Below are 26704 nucleotides of genomic sequence, written 5' to 3'. Positions count from 1 at the left end.
GACGCGAGGGAGGCGTCAGTCATCCGCATAGGCCCGCCCCTCAAGCGTCCTCATTCGCTGTTGGGGGAAAGGGTGCGCCCCCTGCCGGGGGAAATCGGTGGTGGTCGCGCAGGCGCAGAGGCGCGGGAGAGGCCGCTTGCCCTTCGCCGGGCTTCCGCAGCAGAAAAGCGTGGCGGTTTTTTTTTGTTTTGCAGTATTATTATTATCATTGTTGTTGTGATCCTTGGGTGAAGGAAGGTTGTGGTTGTTATTATTATTATTTATTATTATTTTGTTTTATTTTTTATTATTACATTGTTGTTGTTGTTGTTATTTATTGTTATTATTTTATTATTAAAACATTAGTGATGTATGGAAGTGAGAGCTGGACCATAAAGAAGGCTGATCGCCGAAGAATGGATGCTTTTGAATTCTGGCACTGGAGGAGACTCTTGAGAGTCCCATGGACTGCAAGAAGATCAAACCTCTCCATTCTGAAGGAAATCAGCCCTGAGTGCTCCCTGGAAGGACAGATCCTGAAGCTGAGGCTCCAAGACTTTGGTCACCTCATGAGAAGAGAAGACTCCCTGGAAAAGACCCTGATGTTGGGAAAGATGGAGGGCACAAGGAGAAGGGGACGACAGAGGACGAGATGGTGGGACAGTGTTCTCGAAGCTACCAGCATGAGTTTGACCAGACTGGGAGGCAGTGGAAGACAGGAGGGCCTGGCGTGCTCTGGTCCAGGGGGTCACGAATAGTCGGACACGACTAAACGACCAAACAATAACAACAACAAATGTGCATAGGATTCTACCCTAAGGCACGTTGCGATTTTAACAGTCTTAGGCACATATGAATCTTTACAGGGACCTGCAATAAAAGGCTTGCTCACAATCTTGACCAGGCTTCCTCAACCTCGGCCCTTAGTAAAAACCTTAGTAACCAGTAAAAACCTTAGTAATAATAATAATAATAATAAATGAAGTAACTGAAAAGCTTGGTGCCTTTTCACGACGACGCCTCTAACCAGCTGCCCGCTGGTGGAACTCCGCTGCCCCCTTTCCACAAGTGCCCCATGCTTTTGGGCCTCCTGCAAACCGGTCGCTTCAGACTTCTTGCACAGAAATTAAGCAGCGGAAAAATATGAATAGCCAATTGAGGGATGAAACACACCAGCTGGCCTCAATGCAAAAGAGAGAGAGAGAGAGAAGAGATGGGGAAAGAGGTTTGGGTGGAACTTTGCTGATTGATGCAGGATTCTCACCCAGAGCACCCCTTTCTTCCTTCTCAAGCTCCCCTCCTCCCCGCCCCATTCAGATTTCCTGTGTGCAGCTGGAAAGAAAAAAAAAAACCACTTGAGAACAGTGGTACCCCGCAAGACGAATGCCTCGGAAGACGAAAAACCCGCTAGACGAAAGGGTTTTTCATTTTCTGAGGTGCTTCGCAAGACGGATTTTCCTAAGGGCTTGCTTCGCTAGACGAAACAGCCCTGCCTCTCCTGTCACGGCGACGGTCACTGCACGCTCGCTTGCCCGCTCCTCCGGCTCCCTCCCACCTTCCGGCCGACCTTCCGGCTGCCTCGCGCCGCTACCCACCGCCCTCGCGCGCTCCCCTCAGGAGCCATTGCCGCCAGCAGCCAGCGTTGCAGGCGGAGTCGTGCTCCTGAGCCCCGCCGCCCTCCAGCAGCCGCGTCGCGCGGTGTCCACAAGGCTCGGGTGAGTCCAAGGACCGGCTGCGGCAGCTGCCCTGCTTCTCCCCTCCCCTCCCCGCCGTGGTGCTTCGCAAGACGAAAAAACTCACTCTATGAAAAAACTCGCAGAACGAATTAATTTCGTCTTGCGAGGCACCACTGTACTGCTAACCTAACTGCCAAACATTTCTGAGCATCGCCAGCAGGGAGTCGGGTTGTAATGGAGTTTGCAAAGACCCGGATGAAGGGGCAGGCAGGAAAATGCACGGCCTACATTTTTGGGTGGCTTTTTGCTCTTTTGCTGGGGCTGCGTGATTAAAAACCAAAAACCAGTTGGGTTGTAAAAGCAGATCACTAAGGCCCCATCTGCAGTATACAGTGGTACCTTGGGTTACATATGCTTCAGGTTACATACGCTTCAGATTACAGACTCCGCTAACCCAGAAATAGTGCTTCAGGTTAAGAACTTTGCTTCAGAAAGAGAACAGAAATCGTGCTCCGGTGGCGCGGCAGCAGCAGGAGGCCCCATTAGCTAAAGTGGTGCTTCAGGTTAAGAACAGTTTCAGGTTAAGAGCGGACCTCCGGAACGAATTAAGTACTTAACCTGAGGTACCACTGTACAGCAATATGATGATGCCATAGTTACGTCTTTCCCCAAAGAATCCTGGGGGTTGTAGTTTGTTCAGGGTTCTGGGAGTTATTAAGAGATTCTCTACTCCAGGGGTCAGCAAACTTTTTCAGCAGGGGGCCGGTCCACAGTCCCTCAGACCTTGTTGGGGGCCGGACTATATTTTTTTTAGGACGTATCCCTATGCCCCACAAATAACTATAGCTGTCAACTTTTCCCTTTTCTTGTGAGGAATCCTATTCGGAATAAGGGAATTTCCCTTTAAAAAAAGGGAAACGTTGACAGCTATGCAAATAACCCAAGAGATGCATTTTAAATAAAAGCACACATTCTGCTCTTGTAAAAACACCAGGCAGGCCCCACAAATAACCCAGAGATACATTTGAAATAAAAGGACACATTCTACTCATGTAAAGACATGCTGATTCCCGGACCTCCGTGGGCCGGATTTAGAAAGCGATTGGGCTGGATCCGGCCCCTGGGCCTTAGTTTGCCTACCCATTTTCTATTCCCTTCACAGAGCCTCTATTGCCAGACCTTCCCGAGAAAAGGAATTGAGTGTTAAGCCACTGTGGGAGGGAGGAAAGCTAGCAGCTATTTTTAAAAATTAAAAATTAAGAGAAAGTGAACTTTCTAGCAGCTTGTTGGTGGACTGACACCGAGTTAGAGAGACCTGTGGTCTGACGGTGATTACAATGATGCTTATAATACAGCGGTACCTTGGTTCTCTAGTGATGTATGGAAGTGAGAGCTGGACCATCAAGGCTGATCGCCGAAGAATGGATGCTTTTGAACTATGGTGCTGGAGGAGACTCTTGAGAGTCCCATGGACTGCAAGAAGACCAAACCTCTCCATTCTGAAGGAAATCAGCCCTGAGTGCTCACTGGAAGGACAGATCCTGAAGCTGAGGCTCCAAGACTTTGGCCACCTCATGAGAAGAGAAGACTCCCTGGAAAAGACCCTGATGTTGGGAAAGATGGAGGGCACAAGGAGAAGGGGACGACAAAGGCGAGATGGTGGGACAGTGTTCTCGAAGCGACCAGCATGAGTTTGACCAAACTGCGGGAGGCAGTGGAAGACAGGAGGGCCTGGCGTGCTCTGGTCCAGGGGGCCACGAAGAGTCGGACACGACTAAACGACTAAACAACAACACCTTGGTTCTCGAACTTAATCTGTTCCGGGAGCCCGTTCGACTCCCGCAACCGTTCAAAAAGCAAGGCGCAGCTTCCAATTGGCTGAGGGAACTTCCTGCACTCAGTCAGAAGCAGCGTTAGGTTTTTTGGCTTCCGGAAAATGTTCGCAAACCGGAACACTTACTTCCGGGTTTGCGGCTTTCAGGAGCCGAACGTACAAGTACCAAGGCGTTTGAGAACCGAGGTACGACTGCAATAATATTAAAATTCATATGCTGCCTTTTATCTAGGGATCTCAAGGTGGTTCACGACGTAAAAATGCAATCTATAGAACACAAAATACATACTAAAATAAGAACAAAAAGAAACCAGTAATTCCCTTCTCCCACAATACATTTAAAAGGGTATTGGTTGTTGGAAGTTACAGGAATTACCAATAATCGAGGATGGCAGATGAAGATGATGGACTATGCGGAGATGGCCAAGCTGACTGGTAGAATCCTGAACCAAAAATTTCAAAGAGACTGGAGTAAATTTATTTGTTATATGAATAATTATTGCAAAAACGTGACGACGTTAGCAGGACTGAAATAAATCCTGCGACGATCAACTGAGGTACTTTTCATGATCAGAGAAAAAGAGACGATGCTAAATTTATTAAGATCAGAAAACTATAAAGTGCGAGTGTAATTACTGTATTTGATAATAGAAAACCAGATGGATTGTGGGACGTCCTGCGCTCGGCAGAGCAAAGACTATATAATGTTTGAAATGTAATGTTTGAAATGTTTTATAAAAAAATAAAAACTATATTTAAAAATAAAAAATAAAAGGGTATTGGAGGGTTTTTTTTTTTTTTTGTATTGATATTTTATTAAGGATTTTCTTGTTTTACAGAAGTAAGTGTAATGCCTCGTATTATTTTTTTCCATGTAACATTTTTACAAATCCGTTTCATTTGTTGAGGCATTAGGGGGAGAAGAAAAAAGAAAGAAAAAAGAAAGGGGGGTGGAGAGAGGGAAGATGGAAGGGGGTGGGGTCGGGTGGCGGTGTTTCTATTATGTTTAATGTATGTAGAGTTTGGGGTCAGCGCTGCTTGTGTTGTTCACTTGTGTTCCTTTGGTGGTGAGAGAGGTTGGGGTTGGCCTAGGGTGTGATTGTTTGCTTGTGATTGGCTGTGGTGATCTTTGTTTTCATGTGTGAGTGAGGTGGGTGGGTGTTTTGGATCAGGTTAGCCATATTGATTTGTATGCTGTTGGTGGATTATTGTCCTTGTCCTGTTGGGCTGTGTATGTGATAAAGGGGAAGGCGTCTTCTTCTGTTTGTCCCCGTGTCAGTTTCAGTTTATTAGTTAATTTTTCTAGTAGGGCTGTTTCCCATACTATTTGGTACCATTGGTCCATGCTTACTCCTGACAGGTCTCTCCAGTGTCTGGCTATGATGCTTCTGGCTGCTGAGAGTAGGTGGGTTATGAGTTCTTTGTGGTGTAAATGGGCATTGTTGTCTTGGAAAGGGTATTGGAAATTAACCAGCCGGAGGCCTGGCTGAAGAGGAACGTTCTTGCCTGGCGCCTATATGAAGGCGCTAGTTATAAAGCAGCAATGTGTATTCCTACTTTTAAAGCAGGAATACACAGAGTCTTTGTCTAGTAGATGTGGCACTGAGTGAACATGCCTGGATAGAGCAGAAGATCTGTACACCCAGAAGCCAAAGGGCAGCAGATGAACGCCGCCTTAGAGTGACAAATCTTTGGAAATGGACTGCCCTCGGGTGTGGTTCCTGACTAAGGCATCAGGCAGCCGTGTCACTTGAAATAAGAGCTTTGCAAAGAAAGCCAGCCCGGCTGTGATTATTTTGTTGGTTGCAGGCATCATCAGGCTTCCCTAACAACAACAACAACAACAACAATTTATATCCCGCCCATCTGGCTGGTTTTCCCCAGCAACCCTGGGCGGCTTCCAACAGAATATTTAAATACAATAATCTATTACAGTGGCACCTCGGGTTAAGTACTTAATTCGTTCCAGAAGTCCATTCTTAACCTGAAACTGTTCTTAACCTGAAGACCACTTTAGCTAATGGGGCCTCTTGCTGCTGCCGTGCCTCTGGAGCACGATTTCTGTTCTCATCCTGAAGCAAAGTTCTTAACCCGAGGTACTATTTATGGGTTAGTGGAGTCTGTAACCTGAAGCGTATGTAACCCAAGGTACCACTGTAAACATTAAAAGCTTCCCTAAACAGGGTTGCCTTCAGATGTCTTCTAAAAGTCTGATAGTTGTTTTTCTCTTTGACATCTGGTGGGAGGGCGCCACCACCGAGAAGGCCCTCTGCCTGGTTCCCTGTAGCTTTGCTTCTCGCAGTGAGGGAACCGCCAGAAGGCCCTTGGTGCTGGACCTCAGTGTCCGGGCTGAACGATGGGGATGGAGATGCTCCTTCAGGTATACTGGACCGAGGCCGTTTAAGTAAGTCGATTCCAGAGCCTGCAGCATGTGTGAGTTGGCCGTTCCACAGCTCTTCAGCATTAATATAACAATACTTTATTATTTATACCCCGCCCATCTATGGCTGCTTGCCTGTTTGAGAAAGAATCATTTGCTCACCTGCTAGTGCCAGTTAATTGTTCAGCACCCAAACGTGCGGTTAGAGTTGATGGTTCACGCAGCAGGACGGAGTAGTCTCCTCGCTTAGGACAGGGCTTTGGGGGGAGAATAAAAGGAAAATGTCTCGCCTTACCATTAATATATAAAACAGGCACCTCCAACCTTCTGCCCTCCAGATGCTTTGGCCTACAACTCCCATGATCCCTAGCTAACAGGACTGGTGGTCAGGGATGATGGGAATTGTAGGCCAAAACATCTGGAGGGCCGAAGGTTGGGAATGCCTGCTATAAAAGCTGGGCATTTTTAGAATAAAGGTGTACAGTTCTGGCCACCCATCATCCCTAGCTAACAGGACCAGTGGTCAGGGATGATGGGAATTGTAGTCCAAAACATCTGGAGGGCCGAAGGTTGGGGATGCCTGATATAAAAGCTGTAGTGTGCCTGGGCATTTTTAGTTCTGGTCACCCTCTGATCTTGGGACAGGGGCATGGCCCAAAATAAATAAATACCGAAATGAGAAAGAGATTGGAGCACCTTCTGTATGTAGAATGTTTAACACTTCTTTAGTTTAGAGGATATGGGTGATTTGTGCGTTGGGGAAAACAAAGACCAAAATAGCTGTGACGCCCGGACATGAATGGTCTTATTTACTTGAAATCACAGAACTGTAGAATTGGAAGACAACTAGTCCACTCCCAGAAATGCAGGAATCGCAGCTAAATAACCTTTTAACATATGGCTATTCAACCTGGGTTTGAAAACCTCCAGCGAAGGACAGCCCACCACCTTTTGTCGAATCTTATTCAGCTGTCAAACAGCTTTTTAAAACGGTGCGGATGATACTGAGATAGATGGGCTGATAGATACCTTTCCCGCCCCGACCTGGCCACAGTGATCCATGCGACGGTCACCTCCAGGCTTGACTACTGTAATTCGCTCTGCACGGGGCTGCCCTTGAAACTGTCCCACAAACTCCAGCGGGTGCAGAATGCTGCAGTGAGGCTCCTCACGGGGTCCCTGCCATGGGAGCATATTCACCCAGTGCTTTTCCAGCTGCACTGGCTCCCGGTGGAGTACAGGGTCAGGTTCAAGGTGCTTGTCTTGACCTCTAAAGCCCTTTGTGGCTTAGGGCCCTCGCATCTACGGGACAGTCTCCCCTGGTATACCCAGCAGAGGACCTTAAGGTCCATGAATAACCATAGTTTAGAGGTCCCAGGCCCTAAGGAAGTCAGACTATCCTCCACCAAGGCCAGGGCCTTCTCAGTGATGGCTCCAACCTGGTGGAATGCTCTGTCCCATGAGACTAGGGCCCTGCAGGATTTAACCTCCCTCCTTCCTGTGAGACAGAGCTATTCCGCCTGGCCTTTAATCTGAATTCAGCCAGATCGTTTATTTCCCTTCTCTTCCCTCCCCCTCCCCTTTTATGAAGATCACCCGCTCTGAGATCCCACAGCTAATTCTCCCCTAGTCTCCTTGCTGGCCCAAGTAGAACTATTTCAGCCAGCTAGCCCTGGGGATTATCTAATGCTTATTTCTCCTAAATTGATTTTTGAATTTTATTGTTATTCATGTTTTTATACTGTATTTTATGCTGCTTTTATAATTAAGTGTTTTAAAGCCTTTTAAATTTGTTGTTAGCCGCCCCGAGCCCGGTTTTTGAACCGAGAAGGGCGGGGTATAAATAAAAATGTATTATTATTTATTATTATCAGACAGATTCCGATACACCTACACAAAGGAATGAAAATGTCTCAACCTGCAGCCCAAAGCAACCAAGAATGGGAGCGAGGGATGTAAGGAGGGACTGATTTCTGTTGCTTCTCATCCACTGTGGTTCAGCTTCCGACAAAAAAAGAGAGCATTATTTTGCTTGCTGTCCAGTGTGGCAGACATTCCACAGCAGTCATTCCAATGCAGAGGAAATACAATGCAAAATGCAGGATAAGTCGTCCATGACATTTCGTTTGTGGATTAAAAACAGCAAATAGCAGCAGGGCTGGTTTTCTTTTTGGATAAGCAAGCGACCGCTGGCACTTTCCGTCTCTGCGTCAGAATCCTCCAGCATCTACTCATGGGAGCCTCGCTGATCTTGATTCCAAAGCCAAGGGGCCACTGCAGAGAAGGCTCTGCTTGCAGTCCCGGTGAAGACGACTTCCGTTACTGATGGACAGGGCAGGGCGGCACTGGGATTTCATCAAAAATTTGGAGGAGGGCTGGCTTCTTTGCAAGCTGCCGTGCGTGCGTTCCGGTACTGTCAAGGGAGTCCCGCAACCCCGCCTGCAGGAGAATTTGCACGCATGCGGCATGCTGGCCTGAGCATGCCAGGTGCAGGGCTGTGGGAAGAGAAGAAGCAGACTTAAGATTGAAAGGGAAGGGTTTGGTGGCCAGCTGCTCATGGCACAGTTTCTTTCTCGCTTAGCTGCCTGTGTTTACAGTTGATTAAGTTGCAGTTGATTAAGCTGCAGGAGTGTTCAATGGGAACCCAGTTAGGTAGAATCATAGAATCATAGAGTTGGAAGAGACCACAAGGGCCATCGAGTCCAACCCCCTGCCAAGCAGGAAACACCATCAGAGCACTCCTGACATATGGTTGTCAAGCCTCTGCTTAAAGACCTCCAAAGAAGGAGACTCCACCACACTCCTTGGCAGCAAATTCCACTGTCGAACAGCTCTTACTGTCAGGAAGTTCTTCCTAATGTTTAGGTGGAATCTTCTTTCTTGTAGTTTGGATCCATTGCTCCGTGTCCGCTTCTCTGGAGCAGCAGAAAACAACCTTTCTCCCTCCTCTAGGTGACATCCTTTTATATATTTGAACATGGCTATCATATCACCCCTCAACCTCCTCTTCTCCAGGCTAAACATGCCCAGCTCCCTTAGCCGTTCCTCATAAGGCATCGTTTCCAGGCCTTTGACCGTATACTTACCGTATACAATACCGTATACAATACCTCAATACTTTGAGGTATTGTGGTTAAAGCATTGAAGAGACCAGGGTTCTCAGCCATGAGAACCACGCACACCGCATTAAGTTCATTGGAAGAAAAGGACGCAGGGCGGGATATAAAATGCAATAAATAAATGAAATGCAGTGGTACCTCGGGTTATGAACGCTTCAACCTGGAAGTAAGTTGTCCAAGCTCCCAGAGGCCTCGCCGCTGCCTGGAGGCAAACCCGGACATTAGCGGGGCCTACGGAGCTCTCTCAGGCCTCCGTGAATGCCGGGAGCCAAGCTGATTGTGATTGTGGAAGAAGACCCTGAGCCCTCTCCAAACAGCGAGTTTGGAAATAAATTTTAATTTTTTTCATCTAAAAAACTGTCTTACAGTGGTACCCCGCAAGACGAATGCCTCGGAAGACGAAAAACCCGCTAGACGAAAGGGTTTTTCGTTTTCTGAGGTGCTTCGCAAGACGGATTTTCCAAAGGGCTTGCTTCGCTAGACGAAATGGCCCTGCCTCTCCTGTCATGGCGACGGTCACTGCACGCACACACGCTCGCTTCCCCGCTCCTCCGGCTCCCTCCCACCTTCCGGCTGACGACTCCTCCGGCTCCCTCCGACCTTCCGGCTGCCTCGCGCCGCTGCCCACCGCCCTCGCGCGCTCCTCTCAGAGAGCCGTTGCCGCCAGCAGCCAGCGCTGCAGTCGGAGTCGCGCTCCTGAGCCCCGCCGCCCTCCAGCAGCCGCGTCGCGCGGTGTCCACAAGGCGCGGGTGAGTCCAAGGACCGGCTGCGGCAGCTGCCCTGCTTTTCCCCGCCCCTCCCCGCCGTGGTGCTTCGCAAGACGAAAAAACTCGCTCTACGAAAAAACTCGCGGAACGAATTAATTCCGTCTTGCGAGGCACCACTGTATTTATTTTATAGTGCAGTACATTGATTATTGCCTTCATTTTATGGATCAATGGTCTTGTGAAACAGTAAAATTTGTGTTAAATTGCTGTTTCAGGGGGTGTTTTTTCATCATTTGGAACGGATCAATCCACTTTCCATTACTTTCACGAACGGACCTCCGGAATGAATTAAGTACTTAACCTGAGGTACCACTGTACTTAATTGGTTCCGGAAGTCTGTACTTAACCTGAAGCATTCTTAACCTGAAGCACCACTTTAGCTAATGGGACCTCATGCTGCTGCCGGAGCACGATTTCTGTTCTCATCCTGAAACAAAGTACTTAACCTGAAGCACTATTTCTGGGTTAGCAGAGTCTGTAACCTGAAGCGTATGTAACCTGAAGCATATGTAACCTGAAGTGTATGTAACCTGAGGTACCACTGTACTTAACCTGAGGTACCACTGTAGGGCAGAAATCGCCTTCTTGACCACTGGACCCACTATTGGTCTTGCCCGCCCCGTCCGCCAGAGCCTGTCTTTAAAGGCAGGGGAAGCCCCTAAGTCACGGAGTTGTAGCCAGCCAGTGGAAGCCATTTCCCAGGATTGTGGCTACTGTCGCATGCTGACAGCTTCATTCATTCACACACACACACACACAATTTTCTGTTTTACAATCTAGAATACTCAGTGGCGTAGTGTGGGTTGTCAGCACCCGGGGCAAGGCAAGTAATTTGCGCCCCCTAACCTGGGGCAAGGCAAGTAATTTGCGCCCCCCCCCCGCTGCACTGTCCCTCCCCCAGATAGTCCCTCGCTCTCTCTCCGCACCGCACCGCACGCCTGGCACCCTCTCCTCCACAGTGGGCGGCGACCCGGCAGCTCGGATCGGATTCGCACAGCCAGCACTGCAGTGAGAGAGAGTGAGTGAGCCAGGTAGGAGCAGAGAGCTGCGAGTGCGAGTGCGCCCCCCCCAGATGTTGCGCCCAGTGCGGCCGGGCCCCCCTGCACCCCCCACGCTACGCCACTGAGAATACTCATTTAAACATCCTTAAAATATCAATGACTTCCCTTCTTCTCTTTCCCATGGTTCATTTTGCATATCATAAATCCCTGCATATTCTGCAGAAACTAAACCAATCAGTCCTCCATTATTACATCCATCAAAACTTATTTACACTGTTGAATTTATCTTAATGCTGCCAACGTTTTCAAGTGTACACAATTCCCCCCCCAATATATTCGATAAACATTTCCCAATCTACTCTAAATGTATGTTCTTCTTGTTCTCTTATTCTATATGTTAAGTCTGCAAGCTGCGCATATTCCGTCAGCTTCAGTTGCCATTCTTCTTTAGTTGGATCCTCGCTCGTTTTCCATTTTTCAGCTAACAGGACATGGTCTGCAGCAGTGGCATACATAAATAACCTTTTTTAACACCTGGGAATTTCCGTCTGAATTATCCTCAACAAAGGGGACTCTGTTTTTTTAAACAAGTACTTTTAAACGTTTTTTTCAATTCATTATGCATCATTTCCCAATACTCTTTTGCCCTTTTACATGTCCACCACATATGAAAGAATGTTCCCGCTACCTCATTGCATCTCCTCATTGCATGTAGACAGCTTCCAGGAGGCGCAGGTGAGAGCTAAGTGCAAGGTGGGGACCAAAGGTGGACAAACAACCCCAGAAAGAGCCTGTCATGTCCCCCACCAGAGGTATCAAAAAGTTAAAGGGACCCCTGACCATTAGGTCCAGTCGCGGACGACTGAGCCCGGTTTTTCAACTGGGAAGGGCAGAGTATAAATAACAAATTATTATTATTGTTGTTATTATTATTATTATTGTTATTATTATTATTATTATTATTACACACCGCAGCAAAACCATGACTCATCACCACCACTTTAGGATTTCTACAAGTACCCAAAAGATTGGCTTAGCTCTAGGAAGAAGAAATCTGCTAATAAAATTCTTGTGGACTAGCATCTCGCTTTATTGGCCAAGGGAGCCGACGTACAGCTTCCGGGTCATGTGGCCAGCATGACTAAGCCGTTTCTGGAGAACCAGAGCAGCGCACGGAAACACCATTTACCTTCCCGCCGGAGTGGTACCTATTTATCTACTTGCACTTTGACGTGCTTTCGAACTGCTAGGTTGGCAGGAGCAGGGACCGAGCAACAGGAGCTCACCCCGTCACGGGGATTCGAACCGCCGACCTTCTGATCAGCAAGTCCTAGGCTCTGTGGTTTAACCCACAGCGCCACCCACGTCCTCAGAGGTATTACCCCTCCCCTAATATTCCATCCACCCCACTGGTAGCCTGTTTGTGCAAATGCTGGACGTAATCCCTATAAGAAGCGTGAAAGGGTCTTACCAGTACGATTTTTCCCATCCTTCGCATTCAGATCAGCACCGAGCAAAAGAAGCGTCTCGATTGTGCCTGCATGTCCTTCCTGCGTTGTGTGAGAAGAGACACAACTTTCACGCTCAGCAAAAACCAGAACCTTTCTCTATCTAGGCCAGGGATCTGGGAACCTGTGGCTGTCCTGATATTACTGGACTGCAGCTTCCATCACCCTTGACCATTGGCCATACAGGCTGTCCCACAACATCCGGATGATCACAGGTCCTCCTCCCTCCCATTTTGGTTCAAATCCCTGCGACGGGGTGAGCTCCCGTTACTCAGTCCCTGCTCCTGCCAACCTAGCAGTTCGAAAGCACACCAGTGCAAGTAGATAAATAGGTACCGCTCCGGCGGGAAGGTAAATGGTGTTTCCGTGCGCTGCTCTGGTTCGCCAGAAGCGGCTCAGTCATGATGGCCACATGACCCGGAAGCTGTACGCCGGCTCCCTCGGCCAATAAAGCGAGATGAGCGCAGCAACCCCAGAGTCGGCCACGACTGGACCTAACGGTCAGGGTCCCTTTACCTTTATATATGTGTGTGTGTGTGTGTGTGTGTGTGTGTGTGTGTGTGTATAAATATGTATATGTGTATGTGTATATGTATACAGTGGTACCTCAGGTTACATACGCTTCAGGTTACATATGCTTCAGGTTACAGACTCTGCTAACCCAGAAATAGTGCTTCAGGTTAAGAACTTTGCTTCAGGATGAGAACAGAAATCGTGCTCCGGCGGCACGGTAGCAGCAGGAGGCCCCATTAGCTAAAGTGGTGCTTCAGGTTAAGAACAGACCTCCAAAGCGAATTAAGTACTTAACCCGAGGTACCACTGTATCAGAGTGGTTTACAATAATCACACCTAAAACCATACAATCAAAACAATTAATTATTATGGGCCGTAAGACTGCAGGAAAGGGCCCGTCTTGTATTAATTGATGGGATATAAGCTACTCTGGGAGCCTTTTTGGCTGAAAAGCCCCTCTATATAACGAACAAAAGGACTGGGAACTCCTTTCCATCTTTGCCACAGACCCTAGAAAGCCACTGCCAGTCAGAGTAGGGAGAATTGAATTTCATGTTGTGAACCGCCTGAGATCTATGGATGAATGGTCATATACCAATTTAAATAATAATAACTATTATTATTATTATTATTACTACTACTACTACTTTTATTATTATTATTATTATTATTAAGGGACGCGGGTGGTGCTGTGGGTTAAAGCCTCAGTGCCTAGGGCTTGCCGATCGAAAAGTCAGCGGTTCGAATCCCCGCGGCGGGGTGTGCTCCTGCTGTTCGGTCCCAGCGCCTGCCAACCTAGCAGTTCGAAGGCACTCCCGGGTGCAAGTAGATAAATAGGGACCGCTTACTAGCGGGAAGGTAAACGGCGTTTCCGTGTGCGGCTCTGGCTCGCCAGAGCAGCGATGTCACGCTGGCCACGTGACCCGGAAGTGTCTTCGGACAGCGCTGGCCCCTGGCCTCTTTGAGTGAGATGGGCGCACAACCCTAGAGTCTGTCAAGACTGGCCCGTACGGGCAGGGGTACCTTTACCTTTATTATTATTATTATTATTATTATTATTATTATTATTTATACCCCGCCCACCTGGCTGGGTTTCCCCAGCCACTCTGGGCAGCCTCCAACAGAACATTAAAATACAATAACCTATTAAACATTAAAAGCTTCCCTAAACAGGGAATAATAATAATATTAATAATAATAATAATATAATAATAATAATAATAATAATAATAATAATAATAATAATAATAATATCAGACTAGATGGGACCAAGGGTCTGGCTCAGGGATAAGGCAAGCCCAGATGTTCGTACGATGAATTGCACATGTCGGCAATTCAGTTTTAATAGCCCGATTTATCTTCCACAGGCCATGCGCTGGCAGCTAAAGAGGTTGCTGAGAGAATTAAGTCTCATGAAGATAAAAGGCTGGACTCCTAGCTGTAAATCTAATGCGCTTCTGTTCAGCAGGCCAGCATCGCTCTTTATAATGGCAGGGCAGCCAAAAATGGAGCCAGCGATGTACAAGATGCGGGGAATCCAAATGAGCAGAGAATTTCCTACTTTTAAAGGAGTGAAACAATAGAGCGCTTTTCTGTAGAGAGAGGCGGGCAGAATGGAATAAAGATGGTGTGGAGGAACTTATTATTTTTCTTGTGTATTAAGTTTGTAGGCCACCCTTCATTTTGCAATTCTCAGGGTGGTTCACAGCCTAAAAATGCATTATTAAAAAACACAAAGTACATGATTAAAAACAAGAACAGAAAAATAGAAAACCCTTAGCCCCCTGATGTATGGAAGTGAGAGCTGGACCATAAAGAAGGCTGATCGATGAAGAATTGATGCTTTTGAATTATGGAGGAGACTCTTAAGAGTCCCATGGACTGTGAGAAGATCAAACCTCTCCATTCTGAAGGAAATCAGCCCTGAGTGCTCCCTGGAAGGACAGATCCTGAAGCTGAGGCTCCAATACTTTGGCTACCTCATGAGAAGAGAAGACTCCCTGGAAAAGACCCTGATGTTGGGAAAGATGGAGGGCACAAGGAGAAGGGGACGACAGAGGACGAGATGGTGGGACAGTGTTCTCGAAGCTACCAGCATGAGTTTGACCAAACTGCAGGAGGCAGTGGAAGACAGGAGTGCCTGGCGTGCTCTGGTCCAGGGGGTCACGAAGAGTCAGACATGACTAAACGACTAAACAACAACAAGTCCCCTGCAACCCATTGGCTCTCCAGATGTTGCTAACTACAACTCCCATCATCCCCGCCCATTAACATCTGGAGGGCTCCATCAGTAAAGCATTCTTGACATCTGGAGTACTGTGTCCAGTTCTGGGCACCACAGTTCAAGAAGGACACTGAGAAACTGGAACGTGTCCAGAGGAGGGCAACCAAAATGGTCAAAGGCCTGGAAACGATGCCTTATGAGGAACGGCTAAGGGAGCTGGGCATGTTTAGCCTGGAGAAGAGGAGGTTAAGGGGTGATATGATAGCCATGTTCAAATATATAAAAGGATGTCACATAGAGGAGGGAGAAAGGTTGTTTTCTGCTGCTCCAGAGAAGCGGACACGGAGCAATGGATCCAAACTACAAGAAAGAAGATTCCATCTAAACATTAGGAAGAACTTCCTGACAGTAAGAGCTGTTCGACAGTGGAATTTGCTGCCAAGGAGTGTGGTGGAGTCTCCTTCTTTGGAGGTCTTTAAGCAGAGGCTTGACAACCATATGTCAGGAGTGCTCTGATGGTGTTTCCTGCTTGGCAGGGGGTTGGACTCGATGGCCCTTGTGGTCTCTTCCAACTCTATGATTCTATGAATCTCAGGGCCGCGGGTTCGAATCTCACGTGGGACAAAAGAGCCCCGTATTGCAGAGAGGGTTGGACTAGATGATGCTTGGCAACTACGATTCTACGCCAGTTCTGTGCACAGATGCGGGACAATGTTTAAGAGGAGAAACAAGGACAAGCGGGACATAAAATGGAAGAATGGTATAAAGAGGTGTGGGATATAGCTATTAATGATAAATTACCATGTGCCATTAAGGTAAGATGGGGAATATGCAGGAAAAATGATTTTGAGGAGATGTGGAAGGTGTAGAATTTGTACTGTGTTTTTTTTTTTTTTAATTATTAAAGATTTCTTAGTTTACAAAAATCCGTGCATTGTCTCTTTTAGAATTTGTACTGTTAAAACGGAAAGGGCTCAAACGATCGCAAGAGGTGCTGAAATTTTGGGAGGCTGGATAGTTACTATGGAATGGTCTCAGTGGTGGGGTGCACATTTTTATTCTTATTTATTTATGGTTATTACTTTGTCAAAATAATTTTAGAAAACTAAAAAAAAAATAGAAAGGGGAAGAAGTCTTGATTTGTTTGTTTTTTTAAATGCTTGGTGCATCTGTATCTAATTTTGCCCCTTTCTAAAAAAATATTTATTGGTATGTGGTTCTCTTTCTGTACATCTACCAAAGAATAAAATAAAACAAAGAAGAAGATTGGCAAAATAAATTACTGAACTATGCAGGGCAAATTATTACCAAAAACAGGCAACCATTCAATGCATTTGTTTAAAGCTTTGTGTATAGATTCTTACATTAGTACAACTTTTAAAAGTCACTTGGAATAAGGTGAAGAAGGTTTTAAAATTGGATTGTTAAGTACATAAGGTTTTATAGACGTGCAGGAAAAAGTACATTATAATGGAACCTGGAGGGAAATGCACCCCCAAAAATTATGGTTTAATTTGGTTGTGATTTTTCCCCCTCCTGTGTTTTTTCTTTTCTTTTTGTAATTTTTGGAAAATCAATAAATGTTATTGAAATGTCAGTGAAAACTCCCAAGGAGAAAAGCAAAGGACCTTGGCAGCATAATGCAAGGCCGTCAGCTGCAGCGAAGTGGCTCTGGAGTTGACATCAATGCCGAGATCTGAAACTAGGAACCGGAGGGCAGGATCCTGCGCTGTGACCGCGGCTTGGTGCAGGGGCTGAGCGCCGAGAGCATCCCGGGCGGTGTAGCAAGCCTAAGGGAGGCAAAGTCCTGTGTGACAATCCAGCCCATGGGTAGGCAAACTAAGGCCCGGGGGCCGGATGCGGCCCAATCGCCTTCTCAATCTGGCCCGCGGAAGGTCCGGGAATCAGCATGTTTTTACATGAGTAGTATGTGTGCTTTTATTTAAAATGCATCTCTGGGTTATCTGTGGGGCATAGGAATTCGTTCATCCCCCTCCCCAAAATATAGTCCGGCCCCCCACAAGGTCCGAGGGACAGTGGACCGGCCCCTTGCTGAAAAAGTTTGCTGACCCCTGATCCAGCCTAACCATCTGGAGTCACAACCTGCAAGAATCACAGGCCATCTCCGCACCAGATGTTTATAGCAGGCCCCAGCAAACATTTTCAGCAGGGGGCTGGTCCACTGTCCCTCAGATCTTGTGGGGGGCCGGACTATATTTTGAAAATAATCATAATGAACGAATTCCTATGCCCCACAAATAACCCAGAGGTGCATTTTAAATAAAAGCACACATTCTACTCATGTAAAGACACACTGATTCCCGGACCGTCTGCGGGCCGGATTGAGAAGGTGATTGGGCCGGATCCAGCCCCCGGGCCTTAGTTTGCCTACCCAGGGTTTAAAGCATTTCTTCTTTAAACAGACACAACATCGTTTGCACATACCTTATGTTTCTCTAGAAGCAGCTGTGCGATGCCAAGGTGCCCATGTTGTATCGCGTCCATAAAAGGCGTGACGCCACATTTGTCCCTGCTGTCAGGTTGGTAGCGGCACCTTAGGATTAAGCACAAAGAGGACAAGTTGGAGCAGGGATTTCCGAAGGCATTGTTCCCCGGTGGGGGTCGTGAGATTACCTGGGGGTGGCGTCACACACAAAGGAGTGTGCAAGTGACTATCTGTGAAAAGCTGGACCCGTCTACTGCAATTATTAAGTTTGCAGATGACACCACCATAATGGGTTTAATAACAGGTGGAGACAAATCAGCATATAGAGGGGAGGTCCAAAAAATATATACATGGTGCCTAGGGAACAACTTGCACCTTAATATCAGCAAGACAAAGGAGATTGTTATGTACTGAAGTTCTCACCCTGGGCCAGCAGGGGGATACTGTAGATAGTTATGCAAATAAGGGATTGAAAGGAACGTTCAGTGATTGGATAGTTTTAGAAAATTGTTACAGTTACGTTGTACTGGAGCTCTATATAAGCAGGCTGACTGAACCCTTCAGTTCAGTTCTGTCCTGGCCTCTGAATAAACAAGAGCTGTTTGAAGAATCGCTGTGTCGTCTGATATGTTCACCCACAAGAAGGACACTGACAAACTGGAACATGTCCAGACGAGGGCAACCAAAATGGTCAAAGGCCTGGAAACGATGCCTTACGAGGAACGGTTAAGGGAGCTGGGCATGTTTAGCCTGGAGAAGAGGAGGTTAAGGGGTGATATGATAGCCATGTTCAAATATATAAAAGGATGTCACATAGAGGAGGGAGAAAGGTTGTTTTCTGCTGCTCCAGAGAAGCAGACATGGAGCAATGGATCCAAACTACAAGAAAGAAGATTCCACCTAAACATTAGGAAGAACTTCCTGACAGTAAGAGCTGTTCGACAGTGGAATTTGCTGCCAATGAGTGTGGTGGAGTCTCCTTCTTTGGAGGTCTTTAAGCAGAGGCTTGACAACCATATGTCAGGAGTGCTCTGATGGTGTTTCCTGCTTGGCAGGGGGTTGGACTCGATGGCCCTTGTGGTCTCTTCCAACTCTATGATTCTATGAGTCGCGACTCGGCAGAGTCAAAGGAAATGTATGGCATTAATATGGCTTGTTGGAAGAGAATATGTAAGGAAAACAATAAAAAATTACTTGGAAAAAAAAAAACAGGCAGTCTGCTTACCTTTCAAGGAGCATTTTCACTACCTCCAGACGTCCATGCATTGCTGTGTGACAAAAAGGGGATTTATCAAAGTTGGGTTTGACGACAGATACCAGACTTCCCCAACCTGGTGACTTCCAGATGTTTTAGACTACAATTCCCATCATCCTTGGCCTTCCCTTACTATTTTTAGTCACAAATTAAAATCCCCATAGTTGATATCTGGGCTTTTTTCCCAGCCAGAACTAGCCAGAATTCAGTTCCGGCACATCTCAGGTGGGCGCCTTTGCATAGCTGTCAACTTTTCCCTTTTCTTACGAGGAATCCTATTCGGAATAATAAAAAAGGGAAACGTTGACAGCTATGAGCTTTTGCCATCATACGAGGACAAGGGAGGTGTTCATGGCGAGTTCTGGCACCTCTTTTTATAGAAAAACAGCACTGGTTGATATTAGTATCTACAGGGGAGCCTTGGTTCTCGAACTTAATCCCTTCAACTCCCGAAACCATTCAAAAACCAAGGTGCGGCTTCCGATTGGCTGCAAGAGCTTCCTGCAATCAAACGGAAGCCGCATTGGACGTTTGGCTTCCGAAAAATGTTCGAAAACCGGAACACTTACTTCCAGGTTTTTGGCATTCGGGAGCCGATTTGTTTGTCAACTGAGCTGTTCAAGAACCAAGGTTCCACTGTATTTGTCAAGGACCTCTGTACACAGTCAGTTATCTGGAGATAACCTCTCCCCCCACCCCAATAAATTTTTATTGTTTTCTTTATACATTTCTTTAAGCAATACATTAATCAACATATAAACCTTTTGGCTCTGCCGAGCTTGCGATTTCCCTCCTTCTCTTCAGTCGCGTATTCTAACTCTCTACATCTTAACATCCCCTCGACATTGCAGGAATTAATTCAATCCTGCTAGTGTCTTTAGGTTTTTACAATTATCATTTAAGTATACTGTAAATTTACTCCAGTTTTTCTGGAATTTCTGATCGTCCTGATCTCGGATCCTGCAAGTCAGTTTGGCCAACTCAGCAAAGTCCATCATTTTTGCCTGCTACTCTGCAATAATGGGTATTTCTTGTGATTTCCATTTTGGGGTCAACAAAGTCCTCGCGGCAGCTGTGGCGTACAGAAATAGTCTTTGATCTATCTTCATAATTTCATTTCCCATCAAGCCTAGCAAAAATGCTTCTGGCTTTTTAGGGAAAGTATATCTGAAAATCTTCTGTAGTTCATTATAGATCGACTCCCAAAATGTCTTTACTTTATCACAAGTCCACCACGTATGATAGAATTCTATCTGGAGATAACCTCTGAACTCACCTCTGATTTTGCCACACACTAGAAGGAAAAGCAATCGCCAGATGTCGAAATGAGCAGAATCCACAATACAGTCGTACCTCGGAAGTCGAACGCCTTGCCAGTCAAATGTTTTGGCTCCAGAACGTCGCAAACTTGGAAGTGAGTGTTCTTTGGAAAATAAACGTCCGTCGCAGCTTCTGATTGGCTGCAGGAGCTTCCTGCAACCAATTGGAAGCCGTGCCTTGGTTCCTGAACGCTTTGGAAGTCGAACGGACTTCCGGAATGGATTCCATTTGACTTCCACAGTACGACTGTACAGTGGCACCTTGGTTCTCAAATGCCTTGGTACTCAAACAACTTGGAAACACTGCAGACCCGGAAGTATGTGTTCCGGTTTGCAGACATTTTTCGGAAGCCGAACATGCTCCGTTTTGAGTGTTACGCTGAGGTCTGTCTGTTTTTGCTATTTATTTTGTGGTTTTGTGGCTTTTTTGTTTGGTTTTTGTGACTGGGTGGAACCCAGTTCAGCTACTGATTGATTGATTGGTTGATTGCATGACTGCAGTACATTGTTTATTGCTTTCATTTTGTGGATCAACGGTCTCGTTAGATAGTAAAATTCATGTTAAATTGCTGTTTTAGGGGTTGCTTTTAAAAGTCTGGAACGGATGAATCCATTTTGTATTACAATGGTACCTCGGGTTAAGAACTTAATTCGTTCCGGAGGTCCGTACTTAACCTGAAACTGTACTTAACCTGAAGCACCACTTTAGCTAATGGGGCCTCCTGCTGCCACTGCGCCGCCGGAGCACGATTTCTGTTCTCATCCTGAAGCAAAGTTCTTAACCCGAGGTACTATTTCTGGGTTAGCAGAGTCTGTAACCTGAAGCGTCTGTAACCCGAGGTACCACTGTACTTTCTATGGGAAGACGCGCCTTGGTTCCCAAACATTTTGGAAATCGAACGGACTTCCAGAATGGACTTCTGAGATACAACTGTACCTTGGGTTACAGCCGCTTCAGGTTGCGTTTTTTCGGGTTACGGACCGCTGAAACCTGGAAGTACCGGAACGGGTTACTTCTGGGTTTTGGCAGCCGTGCATGCGCAGAAGCGCTAAATTGCACTTTGTGCGTGCACAGAAGTGCTGAATCACAACCCACGCATGCGCAGACACGGGTTGCGAACGCTGCAGGTTGCTAACGTGCATAATAATAATAATAATAATAAATTTTATTTATATCCCACCCTCCCCAGCCGAAGCCGGGCTCAGGGCGGCTAACAACAATAAAACAGTACAAAAGTACAGCACAAACAACACTCTAAAATCATTCATTATAAAATTAATTATTTCAAGACACTGGCAACCATTGGGCCAGAGCTCTGCGAAGATTGCCGAGGGAGGGAGTCAGGCTGTGCCCTGGCCAAAGGCCTGGTGGAACAATTCCGTCTTGCAGGCCCTGCGGAAAGATGTCAAGTCCCGCAGGGCCCTGGTCTCTTGTGACAGAGTGTTCCACCAGATCGGAGCCACGGCCGAAAAAGCCCTGGCTCTAGTTGAGGCCAGCCTAACTTCTCTGTGGCCTGGGACCTTCAAGATGTTTTTATTTGAAGACCGTAAGTTTCTCTGTGGGGCATACCAGGAGAGGCGGCATCCCGCACAGATCATGTTTGCAACCCGAGCGTTCACTGTATCTTGCAAGTTTTGGACTTTCTGGGGACTCCAGATCACCCTCTGCCAGAACCTCTTTGGAAGAGGAGTCATCTGGTTGGCGTATGACAGACTCAGAGGTCAGCAGTTCCCAATCACAATCTTCTGAAAATGCAACTAGGGACGTCCAAGGGATTTTGCTATCTTTTGACCTCAAATGGTGGGACTACAGTCCCACGGATATATACACCCCCCACTTAGGGCCGAGGTGATGTATCATCTCTATGCCTGCAATCACACACCTGAACTCACCTGCTGTGTGTAGGGGAGTCCTCTTGATTTTGCTTTCCGTGTCCCAAATGGTTGGAGAGACATCCAGGAGGTACCGGATGACCTCAGGATCCCCCTCTCGGCTGGCAATATGGAAACAGCTCCAGCCATCTTTGTTCTTCAGTAATGGGTTTGCTCCATGGTCGATGAGATCCTTAATGACGTCTAGATTCCTTCTGGTACAAGCCATCATAAGGGGGGTCCTAAAAGTCCACGAGAGGGACAGGGGGAGACACAATTTATTATCAGAGACAGAAACATTTCATAGGAGACAGCACCCACTATTCTAGAGCCAGCCTTGAGGCCAGTCAGAAGATTTCAAATCCTGGAGGCGGTTGGAGGATGGATGGTGGCTAACAGATTGAGGTTGAATCCTGACAAGACAGGAGTCCTGTTTTGGGGGGACAGGGGGCGGGCGGGTGTGGAGGATTCCCTGGTCCTGAATGGGGTAACTGTGCCCCTTAAGGACCAGGTGTGCAGCCTGGGAGTCATTCTGGACTCACAGCTATCCATGGAGGCGCAGGTCAATTCTGCGTCCAGAGCAGCTGTCTACCAGCTCCATCTGGTACGCAGGCTGAGACCCCACTTGCCCGCAGACTGTCTCGCCAGAGTGGTGCATGCTCTGGTTATCTCCTGCTTGGACTACTGCAATGCGCTCTATGTGGGGCTACCTTTGAAGGTGACCTGGAAGGAAATTGGTTTCCAGGTGGAAAAATCAAAATTGGAAACGGAATTGTTAGAACCCAAAACTAAGATCTTGTCAAAAATGTATAACTTGCTGTTGAAATGGAATACTCAGGATGAAATGGTAAAATCTGCTATGATTAAATGGGCACAAGATATTGGACATAGTATTATGATGGCTGACTGGGAACAGTTATGGACCACAGGTATGAAGTTCACAGCATGTAATGCCTTAAGAGAGAATATTATGAAAATGATATACAGGTGGTACATGACACCAGTCAAGCTAGCTAAAATCTATCATCTGCCCGATAATAAATGTTGGAAATGTAAAGAAACTGAAGGTACATTCTTTCACCTTTGGTGGACGTGCCCAAGGATTAAGGCATTCTGGGAGATGATCTACAATGAAATGAAGAAGGTGTTTAAATATACCTTTCCGAAGAAACCAGAGGCCTTTCTCCTGGGCATGGTCGGCCAATTAGTGTTAAAGAAGGATAGAACTTTTTTTATGTATGCTACTACAGCAGCAAGGATACTTATTGCAAAGTATTGGAAGACACAAGATTGACCCACCTTGGAAGAATGGCAGATGAAGGTGATTGACTACATGGAACTGGCGGAAATGACTGGCAGAATCCGAGACCAGGGAGAAGAGTTGGTGGAGGAAGATTGGAAGAAATTTAAAGACTATTTACAGAAACACTATAAAACTAATGAATGTTAGATGATGTTGGATTGAGGTTAAAGGGTTATTAGTAATAATGTGGTGAAGGAATATGGAAAAATGGAAAGTTAATAGACGAAAAACAAAAGGTATAATATACTAAGATCAAGATAAAGATAAGGTAGAGGGAAGGGATTTGCTGATTAAAGATTTGAACTGGAATACAGAGAGGGGAGGTGTGGGGAGGTCCAGAAAATAAGCAAACACAAGAAATATTATGAAAATTGAATTGTTTTTATTTGTTTTTATTTTTGTATTTTTTCTCTTTTTTTCTCTTATGTGAAAATCTTAATAAAAATATTATAAAAAGAAAAGAAAAGAAAAGAAGGTGACCTGGAAACCACAACTAATCCGGAATGCGGCAGCTAGACTGGTGACTGGGAGCGGCCGCCGAGACCACATAACACCAGTCCTGAAAGACCAACATTGGCTCCCAGTCCGTTTCCAAGCACAATTCAAAGTGTTGGTGCTGACCTTGAAAGCCCTAAATGGCCTCGGCCCAATATACTTGAAGGAGCATCTCCACCCCCATCGTTCAGCTCAGACACTGAGGTCCAGCTCTGAGGCCCTTCTGGCGGTTCCCTCATTGTGAGAAGTAAGGTTACAGGGAACCAGGCAGAGGGCCTTCTCGGTGGTGGCGCCCACCCTGTGGAACGATGTCTGACTTGGTATAAGGCTGCTTCCTAAGTTCCTTCAGTGTTCCTTGCAACTCTGAGAGCCAGTGTGGTGTAGTGGTTAAGAGCGGTGGACTCGTAATCTGGGGAACCGGGTTCGCGTCCCTGCTCCTCCACATGCAGCTGCTGGGTGACCTTGGGCCAGTCACACTTCTCTGAAGTCTCTCAGCCCCACTCACCTCACAGAGTGTTTGTTGTGGGGGAGGAAGGGAAAGGAGAATGTGAGCCGCTTTGAGACTCCTTCGGGTAGTGAAAAAGCGGGATAGCAAATCCAAACTCTTCTACGATTTTGTTGCAAATGCTAAATATGACCCAAGTTACAACCAAAGACCCCACCGTACGTACCAGTCTGCTTTCTTCAAGCAATCGACAGTAGCTCCTCTGTCCAGCAGGTACAAGACGCAGTCCCTGTGACCCATGGAGGCCGCCTCATGGAGGGGTCGCTTATAATCGCTATTAAACACTTCAACGTCCATTTCTAAGCCCTCGACTAAGTAAATGAGGATCCTCAGCTGGCCGTGCCGGGCTGCGTGGTGGAGCAGGGTGTCTCCGGACCTCCCAAAATGCCTCTTTTTCGCATCCCAAACATTTGCAACCTCTTCTTTCAGAAGGGCGAGATTCCCTTCCTTCACCAACCTAGGAAGGTTGCCCTCAGCCATCGCTGGAGGTGGGTGCAAAAACAAAAACTACACCTCCAGGTAAGAATTTGGAGTCAGGAGAGACATGACAAAGCTTGCTCCCTTTAGGTCTCCCCGTGGCCTAAAAACAGGAAACAAAAGGGGGGGTGTGGAATCATAAGAGAGGCTCCACCTGTTGAGTCAAGTGTTGATGGCATTTTACCATTGTACCCGAAGGCCAAAGGTTACCCAACCCCTGCCCAAGCGCTAACCTGAAGAGTGACTTTCTTAAAAAGCAAGTGGATGCTTTCTGTGAACTTTGTCAAGTTTTTCTTTTTAAGGTGCAATTTTACTCTGAAAAAGGAAACGCTGCTGCAACATAGGAACGGATACTTTGAGGAATTTGAAACTTTGTCGGAAGCAAGGAGCGCATTGTTCTTTCTACAGACACTGGCAAATGAACTGAAATTTGCAACATGGCTTAAAGCTCTGAAACTTAGAGCACACGAATGAGGCTTTTAAAAAATCTCAGCTGGCAAAACTGAACCCAAGGAACAGAACTGTTAACCCCTTGCGAAGTTTCCTGCCAAGCATACCCTTTTGAGTTAATATACTGTAATGGTTCTAGGGATTGCTTGTGCGTAAGTTGCCTTTACTCCTGGCTAGGTTGCATGGTTGAACCCTTTCTGACAAGACAACCTCTATTCCGTGGCTGCCTCAGTCGCTGGCAGAATCCGTCAGTGGGCGTTTCTTAAACCGCTTCCAACATAAAAGCTGCTTGACGCCCAGTCTCCTCCCCCGTTGCCTGCGCGAAAGCTTTCTGCGCAGGGTGGGTGTGGGCAAAGGAGCACTTGTCCCCTCTCCGCTGGTCTCCTGCGAAGAGTCCTGGAGCCACCTCTCCGCTTCCTCTATCTCCTCCCCTTCTCCACTGGTGTTACGCTGATTTCCTTCCCCAGCGTATGGGCTATCCCTCCTCCTACTGGGGCCCTCTCCACCATCATCCGGGAGCCCTCTCACCGCCTCCCGCTCCGATGGCAGTTCCCTGACATACACCTTATGTGCAAATGTTATCTATCAATTTGTTCTGTGCAATCGCTGCCGTCTTTGTTATCTCGTCTCTTAACAGGTGAGCTTTTGCCAGAACGCCTTGAGCCTTGGTCGAGCATCAATATGGACGAGCTGATGAGGACCCAAATTGGACCCAGACCCCCAGTCTTGTTGGAAGAGACCCAAGACGCCCAACGCCCACCAGACGCCCCGACGCCCACCAGACTATAGCCCTGCTAGACGTCACTCCTGGCGTTTTGCACGGCTCAAGAATCCAGCATGAATTGAAAGAGGACCTTTTCTCATTTGCTTTTCTTTCCCTTTGCATATACAGTTTTTATAGAAGGTTGCAGGGCCCCTGGGTAGCCTTACAACCCCCCTGCAGAGAAGGGTATTGTAATGGTTCTGGGGTTGCTCGTGCGTAAGTTGCCGTTACTCCTGGCTAGGTTGCCTGGTTGAACCCTTTCTGTCTGGACAGCCTCAAGTTCCGTGGCTGCCTCAGTCGCTGGCAGAATCCGTCAGTGGGCGTTTCTTGAACCTCTTCCAGCATAGAAGCTGTTTGATGCCCAGTCTCCTCCTACTTTGCCTGCGCAGAAGTTTTCTGCACAAAGTGGGTGTGGGCAGCGGAGTACTCGTGCCTTCTCCGCTGGTCTCCAGCGAGGAGTCCTGGAGCCATCTCTCCGATTCCCCCATCTGCCCCCCTTCTCCACTGGTGTTACGCTGATTTCCTTCCCCAGCAGATGGACTACCTCTCTCCCTACTGGGACCCTCTCCGCCATCCTTCTGGAGCCTCCTCTCCGCCTCCAGCTCCGATGGCAGTTCCCTGACAGGTATTTTTGTGGGATGTTCAATCAGGGAAATTACGCCCCAGCCCGCTTCCACCTGACAGAGCTCCACCCAGAGCCTCCAGAACTTAACTAAAGCCCCCTTGAACCACAGCACCAACTTGGTAATAACCCTGTGCAAGAATGGCACAGATAAGGCTAGGTTCACCGAATTTCTGGCTGGCTTTGTGTCAATAAA

At 47.1% G+C, this 26704-nt stretch overlaps 1 protein-coding gene and 2 long non-coding RNA genes across 3 annotated transcripts in view; all 3 read right to left on the bottom strand.

Moving 5' to 3' along the window:
* Nucleotides 1–294: 294 nt before the first annotated feature.
* Nucleotides 295–2926, bottom strand: LOC310659325. The gene is made up of 2 exons (XR_014502760.1): nt 1827–2926; nt 295–1333 (listed from the first exon to the last, which is right to left on the bottom strand). It is a non-coding gene; the product is annotated as an uncharacterized lncRNA (long non-coding RNA).
* A 3737-nt stretch (nt 2927–6663) lies between these two features.
* On the bottom strand, nt 6664–24775 carry ANKRD16 (ankyrin repeat domain 16). Its single transcript, XM_083402354.1, has 7 exons — nt 24363–24775; nt 21915–22135; nt 18673–18715; nt 17447–17555; nt 16630–16791; nt 12228–12306; nt 6664–8364 (listed from the first exon to the last, which is right to left on the bottom strand). Exons 1-7 carry the CDS (start codon nt 24674–24676, stop codon nt 8189–8191), a joined length of 1104 nt encoding a protein of 367 aa, XP_083258480.1. The 5' UTR covers nt 24677–24775; the 3' UTR covers nt 6664–8188.
* LOC310659308 overlaps nt 6664–26704 on the bottom strand; it is a 182760-nt gene continuing 162719 nt past the window's right edge. Inside the window, exon 2 of the long non-coding RNA XR_014502742.1 lies at nt 6664–7363. This is a non-coding gene — a long non-coding RNA (uncharacterized lncRNA). The remainder of the gene's footprint in view (nt 7364–26704) is intronic.

Source organism: Podarcis tiliguerta (assembly GCF_965153285.1).
Source record: "Podarcis tiliguerta genome assembly, chromosome: 10".
Taxonomy (NCBI): Eukaryota; Metazoa; Chordata; class Lepidosauria; order Squamata; family Lacertidae; genus Podarcis; species Podarcis tiliguerta.
The sequence above is the reverse complement of the archived record's forward strand: the minus strand, read 5'-3'. Positions and strand labels throughout refer to the sequence as shown.